Here is a 10893-nt window from a genome sequence, read left to right as displayed (position 1 = left end):
GATGGTGGGGTGATTGTAATGTTAGGATAGTAAGTATGCAGTCTATTCCCGAGGATTTGTTTAATAACTGTAAGTGGAAACTCTGTAGGAATTCTAAGGATGAGGATCTAGACAAAAGAGGTACTGATTTTCTTGAGCTTTGTGAGAACTATAATTTAGTTATTTTAAATGGCATTTTTCCATTTAAATGGGGGACAGTTTGGGCGAATTTACTTATGTAAGTAATAATGGCTGCTCTGTTAATGACATCTGCTCTAATACTTTAGACCGGTGTTTCCCAACGTGGGGCCCACGCCCCCCAGGGGGGCAATTTGATAGTTAAGGGGGGCAATTCGAAAATGGACTCGACACGACTTTAACCCTTTCGCTCCGGGCCATTTAAAGGCAATGCTAGATATCGGTGCCAAATTTAACAAAAAAAGCAAATTAGGTATAATTCCGTTTGACGAGACCAAAATATCAACTGGGTGATTGGCGTAGTCAAGTAAACCGCGGCAGACTGCACGCTCCGCGGTGAACCCCGGACGTTTTAAAAACTCGCTAAACAGCGCAGTTGTTGGCACTTAATTGGCCAATCGCTGCATATCAAATATGCAGTATCAAGAAGAACTCGCAGAAATGCAAAATGATGAGTCAGTTAAAACTTTATTTAATATAAAAGGAGCGATGGCATGGCTTTGTGAGGAAACCGAAATCAAATACCTAAATTCAACCAATGTGCAAGAAAACTATTGCTACCGTTTCCATCTTCATTTTTAGCTGAATGTTATATCGGCTGGATATAACACAACGTGGAGACTTGAGACTGCAGCTAACCAAATTGGAACCTTATATAAAATCTCTGTGCAGCAAGCATCAAGCGCAAGGATCTCACTAAATTAAAATAATAAATTAATATAGAAAAATCTGTATTAAAATTTGAATTTCAGTTTTTCATTATATGTTTTGAAATTTTACTTACTGTGTTTTGTTAACAATTTCAGAGTGATTTCTTCCTAGAACCTATCATTTATGTTTCTTAAGTGAACGAATCAATTTTTTAATGTTAAATATTATATATGTTACATAGGGGGGCATGAAAATTTTAGAAAGGTTAAGGTGGGGCATGGCACAAAAAACTATGACTGCTTTAGACTTATTGTCTGTCATAGATGTTTTCTGTGTTTTACCTGTTAATTATCCTGATCACCTGCCTCTCAGTATAATATTAAGGTTTGCACCCTTCTCAGATGTATTAGTTTTGCCTTTAATGCCTCAATTATTTTGGTCTGTGGATATGGTTGATAAATATAAATCAAATTTGGATTCTCTTCTAAGAACTGTTTATACTTTTCCTACTGAGGTTCAAGGTTGGCTAGACACTCTTACGAATGCTATTTAAAGTTCTTGTCCCACTTCTAAAACTTCCAATTCGTTAGAAACCCTGGTTTGATGGGGCCTGCCTTCGTGCTAGAAATAAATCTTTTAATTTATTAAAACTTTTTCGTGCTACTAATTCATCATTTGTTAGAAATGTTTATCTAGTGTCTAATGTGGAGTATAAATCTGTTGCTTGAACAAAAGGAAAGTGTATTACGATTCCCTTGTAGATTCTTGTAGATCAGTGCGGGATTCTAAGGAATTGTGGCAAATTTTTAACCAATTAAAAAAAAAAAAAATTTGTATGTGGGAATAATATCTTAATGTCCGACTGGGTCTCTCACTTTGATAAACTTCTTAATCCATCTTCAGATGTACTAGTTCATTATGCTGAGCATTTTATTACTAATTCTTTTATTGATTCTCCTTTCCCATTGGACGATTTAAAGGCAGTGGTAGCGAATTTAAGAAACAGAAAACTCCTGGTTTTGATCGATTCGCCTCGGAATTCTATAAAAATGCCCCTGATGTATTGTTTGAGAGAGTTTGTCTCTTTTTTAATTATATTTATGAAACTGGTATAACTCCATATTCATTTAGTAGATCTATTGTATTTCCTTTATTCAAACGCGGTGAAATTAATGATGTGTCTAATTACAGAGGCATTTCCTGTACAGATGTGGTTGCTAAAATTTTTACTGGTTTACTTTTAAGGCACCTAGATAGTTTTATCGTTGATAATGATCTTTTGAGTGAATATCAGACGGGCTTTCGGCGTGGTTAGTCCCACTCTAGACAATTGGTTCTTACTAGTATTGTCAAATTAAAATTTCTAAAACGAGGTCAAAAGGGGTATAGCTTTTTTGTTGACTTTTCGGCTGCCTTTGATCGTGTTAACCGTAGGGCATTATTTTTGAAGTTATATAATTTAGGCGGGTCCACAAAAATGCTTACTATTCTAAAATCCTTGTACGCTGAAACTGTGTCTTCTGTAAGGGTGAATAATGGGGTCTCTGAGTTTTTTCGGGTATCTAGTGGTGTCAGACAGGGTTGCCTGTTGAGCACCTTATTGTTTTCTCTTTTTTCTGGAGGGTGGAATACGAATTTCTAATACTACTGTAAATATTTCTAATACTACTGTACGCTGACAATATTGTGCTCCTGAGCGAGAATCCACTCCAGCTCCAGAGTAATATTAATATCCTTAAAAAATATTGTGAACAGTGGGGTTTGGAGGTTAATCTGGCGAAATCTAAGATTGTTGTTTTTAGAAGAGGAGGTAGGCTTTCGTCCAGGGAAAGATTTGAGGATATGCCGATAGATGCGGTTAATTCTTACAAATACTAGGGGGTTACTTTGACACCTCGCCTTTCCTTTGAAACTCATATTAAGGAGAGAGTCTGTATGGCTAAAATGGCCCTTAATATGTCTGGTCAGTCCTTGTTGCTCAGAGTATGGTTTCCTTGTCCTATAAGTTCCACCTTTTTAATACTGTCTTCAGATCTATCGCTTGTTATGCTTCCCAAGTTTGGGGGTTTGAGCAGTATGAGGTATTGGAGAAAATATTGCGTTTTTTTTTATTAAGAAATTATATTCCCCGCCTTCAATTGCTCCAAACTTCCTGCTGTATTTTTGAAACTGGAGTTGATTGGTTATTTTCGTTTACTTTAAGGCTCCACTTCAGATATGTTTTAAAAATCCTTGAATTACCGGCTGACAGACTTCCCAGAGTAGTTGCACTAGAAATAGTGAAACCCAAGACCTTTTTAGTTTGACAGCTGGATAAAACTGTCTGAAAAATATAGTCTTAATTTCAGTTTTTATTTATTTCTTATTTATAGCGATTGGTAAATAAAATTTATAAAATAAACAAGTTAAATGATTAAGGCATTAGATAAAAGAAAAAAACGTAATCTACCAACCTTTTTTCGAAGAAGATGATGTGTCCATTGTGTGGATCAATAAGAGTTTGATATCATTCAAAGAATGTAAAGACATGTTCAGATTTAAACCAAATAAGGTAAAAGAGCTTAAGTTGGTGAAGTGAACCAAAATCTATGGGCCAGCAACTGGATTCGAACCCATGATCTCCGCGTTGTAATCTAGTGTTTGCTAACCACCCGGCTAATCTCTTAAAACTCAAGCTTTAATCTTTATTAAGTGTATGCCAGATTAAGTTCATAGATTCCTAGGGATGCTGCAAGTACTTTTCCTCAATTGATAATTTAGTTGAATGCCTTGCTTATTGAGATCTTATTGATAATTTTGATTCAAACTCAGCAACTTTCGCTTTTATTGAATTTAAGCAGGTCTAAATAAAAGGCGATTAGTATTTAATATATTGTTGTGAATCTACTTTAAAGATTATCCTGTCATGGTAGTTAGTTCTAGAGTAAATAGTTGAAGGAGTATTAAAATAAATCAATGTAAATTGAACAAATATTTATTTAATGTTTAATATCTTACGTTCCAGGAGAATATCAACTGTTTTGTTTCCTTATTACATTCTTGTCAACCTTTAATAAATCTGATATTGATTTTTAATGAGTTTATTAATACATAAAAACCTCCACCAATTGCAATTGTTTTTAGGGTTTCAAGTTCTTTTCAAGCTTTTTTTTTTTTTTTTTTTTCTGTGTGCGTTTTGTAAGCTCCAAAGAAGTGAATGCATCATCGTACTGGCACCCAAGATCTTTGGTGACAACGAACTTAGTCAAGTCCAAAGCAGCCTTAGACAAGGCTTTTTTAACCTTCTTGCTGGGTTGCGCATTTTTATCGCGATTCATAACAGAGTAGAGATCTGTAAATAAGGATAATTAACAATGTCAATGGAAATATTGTAATACTTAAATTAAACATTTATCCGAAAATAAAGAATAATATAGTAAAAGAGTTGAATACCTCCAAGATCTTTTCCACCTTCTCGCGTACATATGTGGAGAAGAGCAGACGATTCATCAGCTTCCATAACGGTAACTGTATAAGAGTTTTTCTCATCCACTGGTTTTAACTCATTTCCTGTGACCAAATATTGTATTGCTGAATACAAAATGTTGAACAATTTAATAGGAAACTTGATTCAAAATCTATAAATATGTCTGAAGTTACCTTTACTATCGACAGTATTATTTTTTGCAGTGTATTTTGCACCAGACGACTCCAAAGTACCTGTACCAATATTGTAAAAAGATTTTTTTGAACTGAAAAAAGGAATCATAACAATGTTAAAATTATTTTTAAAAAGTGGATTCCATAAAAAAGGCTCCGTCCTCACCATGATATATGTTTTATATTAATTTAAAAGATATGCATTTAGAACATTCTAAAATAAGAGCAAAGGTGAAGAGTAAAACGACTTTCATCCCTACAATTTACCTCATCTTCCTTTATGTCTTCTGGATATAGGTGCCGATACTTTAATCTCATCAGTGAGCATTACATCTAGTATACCTTTCTAAAAGATAAATTAAACACTCCAAAATTTGTAATTACTAATACTTGGGCTAAATTGATGGCCAACATAATGTATCTCTAGAATCCAAATTTTATGCTACATACTCCAGTATGTATTAAGTAGCACAGATCTGTGGTTATAGATATTATGATGTGAGATATTATGATATGAGGGGCTGTGGTAGAAATTTCAGTGTAATTACGGTTACCAACCGAATAGGATAGTTAACAATTATAGATGATTCAAATGATCGGAGTTGGTAGAAGATCCAAGAGTCAGTCCTGACTGACTAGGCTGGAACCATAGTGGAGCGGCGATGATAGCGAAGAGCAAAGCGGCGAAATCAAACACAAACATAATATGGGACCGCGCATAGTGGCGAGCAAAGCGAAGATAGAGCAACGCTATCTCTAGAGAGTAGAGCGAAGTGTTATGACATGTTTGATTTCTTCGCTCTCATCGCGCTCAATTTGTAAAGGTTATTTTTCAAAGGTTATGGATATTGATACATTTTTGGTTTAGTTTGTTTAAAGAAACCTCTGTGGGGCCTTAGTATTTGTGAAGCTACAATAGTTTTTAATAATTAATAGTTTAAATTAATTAACAATTAGTAGTTAATGGAGAATTCAGGTAATTTTTGCTACATTTAATTTGGTTCTCAATCCCTTAATGCTAACTTTCATCTAAATACTAGGCAAAATTAAATTACATTTTCACGTCCTACTACTTCTGATCAGAACGAATTCTCCAATCCTTCTTCTGTAGCGTCGTACTACTCCAGTTTTTCAGATGAACAACATTAATTTACGACAAATCATGGTGTGATTTAATAAAATTATTGTGTTTTTTTAATTGACTAATTTCTTTTTATCTACATATATTTCTATTTTATTTTTATTTATTTTGATTTTCTTATCTTAAAGTAACTGCTAGGATTAATGGGGTTAACAGATTTGTATTTAGTTAATTTTTCCATATTGTGCCTAACTCATGTTATGAGCTGTATTACTCAAAAACAATAAAATTTGATTTTGATTAATGGGGTTACACTGGGCTAGTATGTAATCAAATGTTGATAAGACATTCGAAAATACGCATGAAACTTGCCAGGATGCTCCCGAAGTTGATGGTACAAGTGATGAAATTCACCAAGTTCATTTCTAGACTTATTTATGTCATGTACACTGCAGCTCCTACTACTAAGCTGCTGCAAATACCAAAGTTTCAACGAAGAATTTTCATATAAAAATAGTTCCTCCATCTTGTTTTGTCAAAAGGAGAACGCGACTAAACTCGTCACTATGTGCATGCGAATCTTTGCTCGCTGCTCGTCGCTCTCTTTGATTTGAAGCAGCTATCATCGCCGCTTTGCTCGCCGCTCCACTATGTTTCCAGCCTAAGGGACAGATGTTTTATTCTGTTAAACTGTTTTATTTTATATGACATCAAACGCTTTGCCATCAACATGGTCTCCTGATAAGTTTGGATTTCTAAAATAAATATTCATTATATATATCCTGCTAAGAAAAAATCGTGCTACGTCCAGATTGTGTATTATTAAGTGATACTTAATACTTACTTTGAACTGAAGTGATAAAATGCCTCTTTTACTGTACCACCAGATTGTCTTGGTGCAAAGCTAAAGCAGAATTTATCTGTTACCTCAGGATTGGTGTCTAGGTAATGCGTCTCATACCAAGTACCGCTGAAAAACTGCAAAAAAATATGTTATTTAAGAAAAGAAAAATTTGCGACAAATCGAGAGATTGCTATAAAATTACCTTCGCTTTAGCTAATCTTTGTTTAGGGATTATATTTACACTGCAATCTTCGCTTATTCCCATTGTTGAAGTTAGACTGAGAATGGTTACGGCCAACAACGCCGAGTACCTGGATGGAAACATTATTATATTTACAATTTAGTTCAGGTAATTTGAATACTACTCATTTACGAGGGTCGTTTGAAAAGTCCGTGCAAAGTCAGAGAGATAGCACTACTGGCGCGTATCGAGGTTATGTTTAGTTAGTAGCATCTCTTGGAAGAACACACACCAAGTTTCAGCCAGATCGGTCTATTTCTTTGTGGTTGGCATTCGTTTGAATCGAGGAAGTAGAGTGATTATCAAAAAATGGACGAAAAAGAATTTCGTGTGTTGATTAAACACTACTTTATGAAAGGCAAAACGCCTCAGGAGACTAAAGAGAAGCTTGATAAACATTATAGTGACTCTGCACTTCGATTAGAACAGTTTGGTTTCAAAATTTTCGGAGTGGCCATATGGGCACAAGTGATGCTGAACGTTCTGGACGCCCTGTTGAGGTTACTACTCCAGAAATCATTATTAAATCCATGATATGGTGATGGATGACAGAAGAGTGAAGGTGCGTGAGATTGCTAGTGCTGTGGGCATCTCGAATGAACGGGTACATAATATTTTGCATCAACATTTGGACATGACAAAGCTATCCGCAAGATGGGTGCCGCGATTGCTCACGCTTGACTAAAAACGAAATCGTGTGAAGTGTTGCAAGGACGGTTTGCAGCTGTTCCAGAAGAATCCGCAGGAATTTAAGCGTCGTTTCGTCACTGTGGATGAAACATGGATACATCACTACACTCCTGAGACCAAAGAACAATCTAAACAATGGGTTACCAAGGGGGAATCTGCGCCAAAAAAGGCGAAGACCGTTCCTTCGGCCGGAAAGATTATGGCGACTGTCTTTTGGGATTCGCAAGGAATAATCCTCATCGACTATCTGGAAAAGGGTAAAACTATTACAGGTGCATATTATTTATCGTTATTGGACCGTTTGAAAACCGAGCTGCAAGGAAAACGCCCACGATTGGCCCACAAAAAAGTCCTTTTCCATCACGACAACGCACCAGCTCACACCTCAGCAGTTGTGGTCGCAAAATTAATGGAAATAGGGTTCCAACTCGTTTCACATCCCCCCTATTCTCCAGACTTGGCTCCCTCGGACTACTATTTGTTCCCCAATATGAAGAAATGGCTGGCGGGAAAAAGATTTTATTCAAACGAGGAGGTGATTGCAGAAACGAATGGCTATTTTTCAGACTTGGACAAATCCTATTATTCGGAAGGGATCAACAAACTAGAGCAGCGTTGGACGAAGTGTATAAGCCTAAAAGGAGACTATGTTGAAAAATAAAAAAGGTTTACCCAAAAAAATTAAGTAGTTTTTATTTTTGCACTGACTTTTCAAACGACCCTCGCATTTTCTTCCTCTTGCTATTAGTAAGTGGAAGTATTGAGATCGGTGGCCATCTCTGAATGTGGATTTTCGTAGGAAGTACATTTTTAACAGTAACTTCTAACACCAGTTATTTGTTGAATTATTTGTTATATACGATTTACTTAAAAAATAACCAATAAATAAGAAGTTTTTTTAAATTAAAAGAAACAAGGAAAAAATATTTTTTCTTTAATTAAAAAATAATTAACTACTACATATTAAAAAAAAGGATAGAAAAGTGATTAGAAAGACATAATAAAAAGAGAAAAAAAAATCACTTAGAACTCTCAATCTATTTAAACAAAAATATTAGTAATTTTAAGAACTTTTCCTTAAAAAGAAGTAAAACACTCGATTCTGGTTTTCTATAGAATTGTCATTAATCTGTAGAATTAATTTTTTCAACGATATTTATAATAAATAAATTAAATATACCGAACTTTTTTTACTTAAATACATTTAGTGAATTGTACGTTGACCCTATTTTTATTCTTTTGTGCCTCAAAATCATGGTAGATCTTAAAAAATCGTCTTTTCCTGCATACCCAACGTTTCCACCCGGATCCCTGCACTTTTTAATGGCCTGATATGATAAGTAGGGATGTTGGGTGTAAGAACTAGAAATCAATCACGATCCTTCGGCTTATAAGATACCGTAGATCACATCTTAATTGGTCACTGATGAGGATTTGAAACGTTTGATTAGAAAAGCTCGTGTTTTAGAGCTGATTCCAATTGAATCAGATTTTAAGACATTCAGTTTAATTGAATTCTGATCACCAGAATACAACAATACTCTGGGTTGATTAGTGATAAAAGACCGGTAATGAACTAGCTGAAATCGATATATTGAACTGTTTATGTTCAGATATCTCTTATTAATATGAAACTTTTAACATATTATTATACAAAAATGTTTACTTAAAAGAAAAATTAAAATCCAACTCAAGCCAACGAGTGGAATATTGTTGGCATAATAAGAAGTCTTTCGACAAATTTTAAATTGAAAACATTAAACACTAAATAAATATTAAGACTTAATAAGTAATAATATCCATTATTTCCGGAAAAAAGGAATAAGTCCTACCAAACTGTATTGATTAATAATAATAATAAAAAAAAACATACAAATTACCCTACTAATTGAGATGAAAAGCATACGATTTGTGAATTACTTTGAAGAACCCAATTAAATGGCCACTTTAGACCATCCCTTTCCAAAAGTAAGATTGTTGCAGAAAGGTTTAGAGGAAAGGGTATGTTCTTAGAGTACAGTTAATTACTGCTCATTGTTCCGAGCATTGCACTTTAGTTGCAATAATTATTTCAGTTCTTCCAAAAATGGAATTCTCCAGATTTAGATAGTGTTTACTTTTAAAAATGATCATATTTCAAATATCATAGATGGATCTAGCCAATAACATGAAATTGAGTGATAATGCAGTGTCAGTTAACGTTTTCCAGTAATGGCAAGACTATAATTTGTGAGCAAAAGTTAGAGATACACTTGGTTACTCGTAGAAACGCCAGAACCCTAGAAGAAGTACTAGGTATGCATCTACTCCTTACGGTGCTTTGAAAGAAACAATCATCAATTACTTTTCAAATAAAAATTCCACAGAAGACGCTAAAAGAGTCTTTAGACAAAATAAACCCTCCATAATTCATTTGGTATCTCCAATCGCACACTCTGTAATTTGTCCTATCAGTTTGGAGTATACAGTTTGGGGTTTGATGTAATGCTGAAATATTTTGTTAATACAGATCTGAGGAGAGCCATTATTCGAATCTGAAAGTTTTCATTGAATTTTCAGTACTTGTATCAATCTGATAATTGAGAAAATCAAGTTTCTAAAAACAAAACTATGTAAAAGGGTCAGAAAGCCCATGACAACCTTAAAACTTTTTTTAAATTATGAGATTAATATTGTTTAATATTATTATAATGATTTAAGATCTAATTAAGTTATTTAATAAAATTTATATATTGTACAATTTAAAAAATTTACTCTGAAAATAATATTTTATAACTTTTCCTTTAATGAAAAACATCTATAATCTCGAAGCTCAGGGGACTAAAGTTGAGACTATTTGCCAAAATTAATTAAAAGATAACTATAATTAACTATTCATTGAAAAAACTATAATGGATAATAATTAAGGCAAAAAATGTTACTTTTTTTGAAAAATTATACTTACAGTTCCATATTGGCGAGTTGAAATTCACTAGCTCTGAATCTGATGATAGCAAGCACTATATGTACCGGACCACCTGCTGATCTAACACCTTATATGTTTACACAAGTCAATAAAATAAATTTATATGTGTGTTTTATTTATTTATTTTATCTTTCATTGAAATGCACAACTGTAACACCTGTTGCCAATAGCGAATGGTTTACATAAAAAACAATATCAGGAAAATTGATCGGAGAGGGCACCCAGCAGTGTCACTCCATTATCGTGAAGATATTATTATATATACTGTACTTGTCTTATGATGAGAATAGATCACGAGGCCATCTTCTGTACAATATTCTTGGAGGATTAGCTGATATTGCGGAAGAAGATAGGTGTTCTATTAGAGGGTTAGGATGAGCTGCTCTAAAGGAATGAAATTTGAGAAAACAAGTTTTAGCAAGATCTTTAACGAAAGGGATTTTGAGGTTATTATGGATGGTGAGGTTAAAAACATAAAACGGAGCGTTCAGAGATTTTCGTAGTATTTTGGACTGTACTGCCTGGATGCATAGAGAGTTGGAACGTTTAGTCGATCCCCTCACTTTGATGCCGTATAACCCAATAAGTCGCAGTAACTGAAAGAA

At 34.1% G+C, this 10893-nt stretch overlaps 1 protein-coding gene across 2 annotated transcripts; it reads right to left on the bottom strand.

Moving 5' to 3' along the window:
* Positions 1-3786: 3786 nt before the first annotated feature.
* Positions 3787-10402, bottom strand: LOC141447338 (nitrophorin-7-like). Of its 2 annotated transcripts, none has more exons than XM_074114773.1 (6): positions 10268-10402; positions 6595-6703; positions 6393-6526; positions 4468-4559; positions 4261-4398; positions 3787-4159 (listed from the first exon to the last, which is right to left on the bottom strand). In XM_074114773.1, the coding sequence occupies exons 1-6, from the start codon at positions 10273-10275 to the stop codon at positions 3948-3950; spliced, it is 693 nt and encodes a 230-aa protein (XP_073970874.1). In that variant the 5' UTR covers positions 10276-10402; the 3' UTR covers positions 3787-3947. The 2 variants fall into 2 exon arrangements, with proteins under 2 accessions (XP_073970874.1, XP_073970875.1); XM_074114774.1 differs by having other exon boundaries at positions 4261-4377.
* Positions 10403-10893: the final 491 nt, after the last annotated feature.

The sequence above is a fragment of the Rhodnius prolixus genome, unplaced genomic scaffold (genome assembly GCF_049639745.1).
Source record: "Rhodnius prolixus isolate KJV_2025 unplaced genomic scaffold, Rpr scaffold_7, whole genome shotgun sequence".
NCBI classification, from domain to species: domain Eukaryota; kingdom Metazoa; phylum Arthropoda; class Insecta; order Hemiptera; family Reduviidae; genus Rhodnius; species Rhodnius prolixus.
The sequence above is the reverse complement of the archived record's forward strand: the minus strand, read 5'-3'. Positions and strand labels throughout refer to the sequence as shown.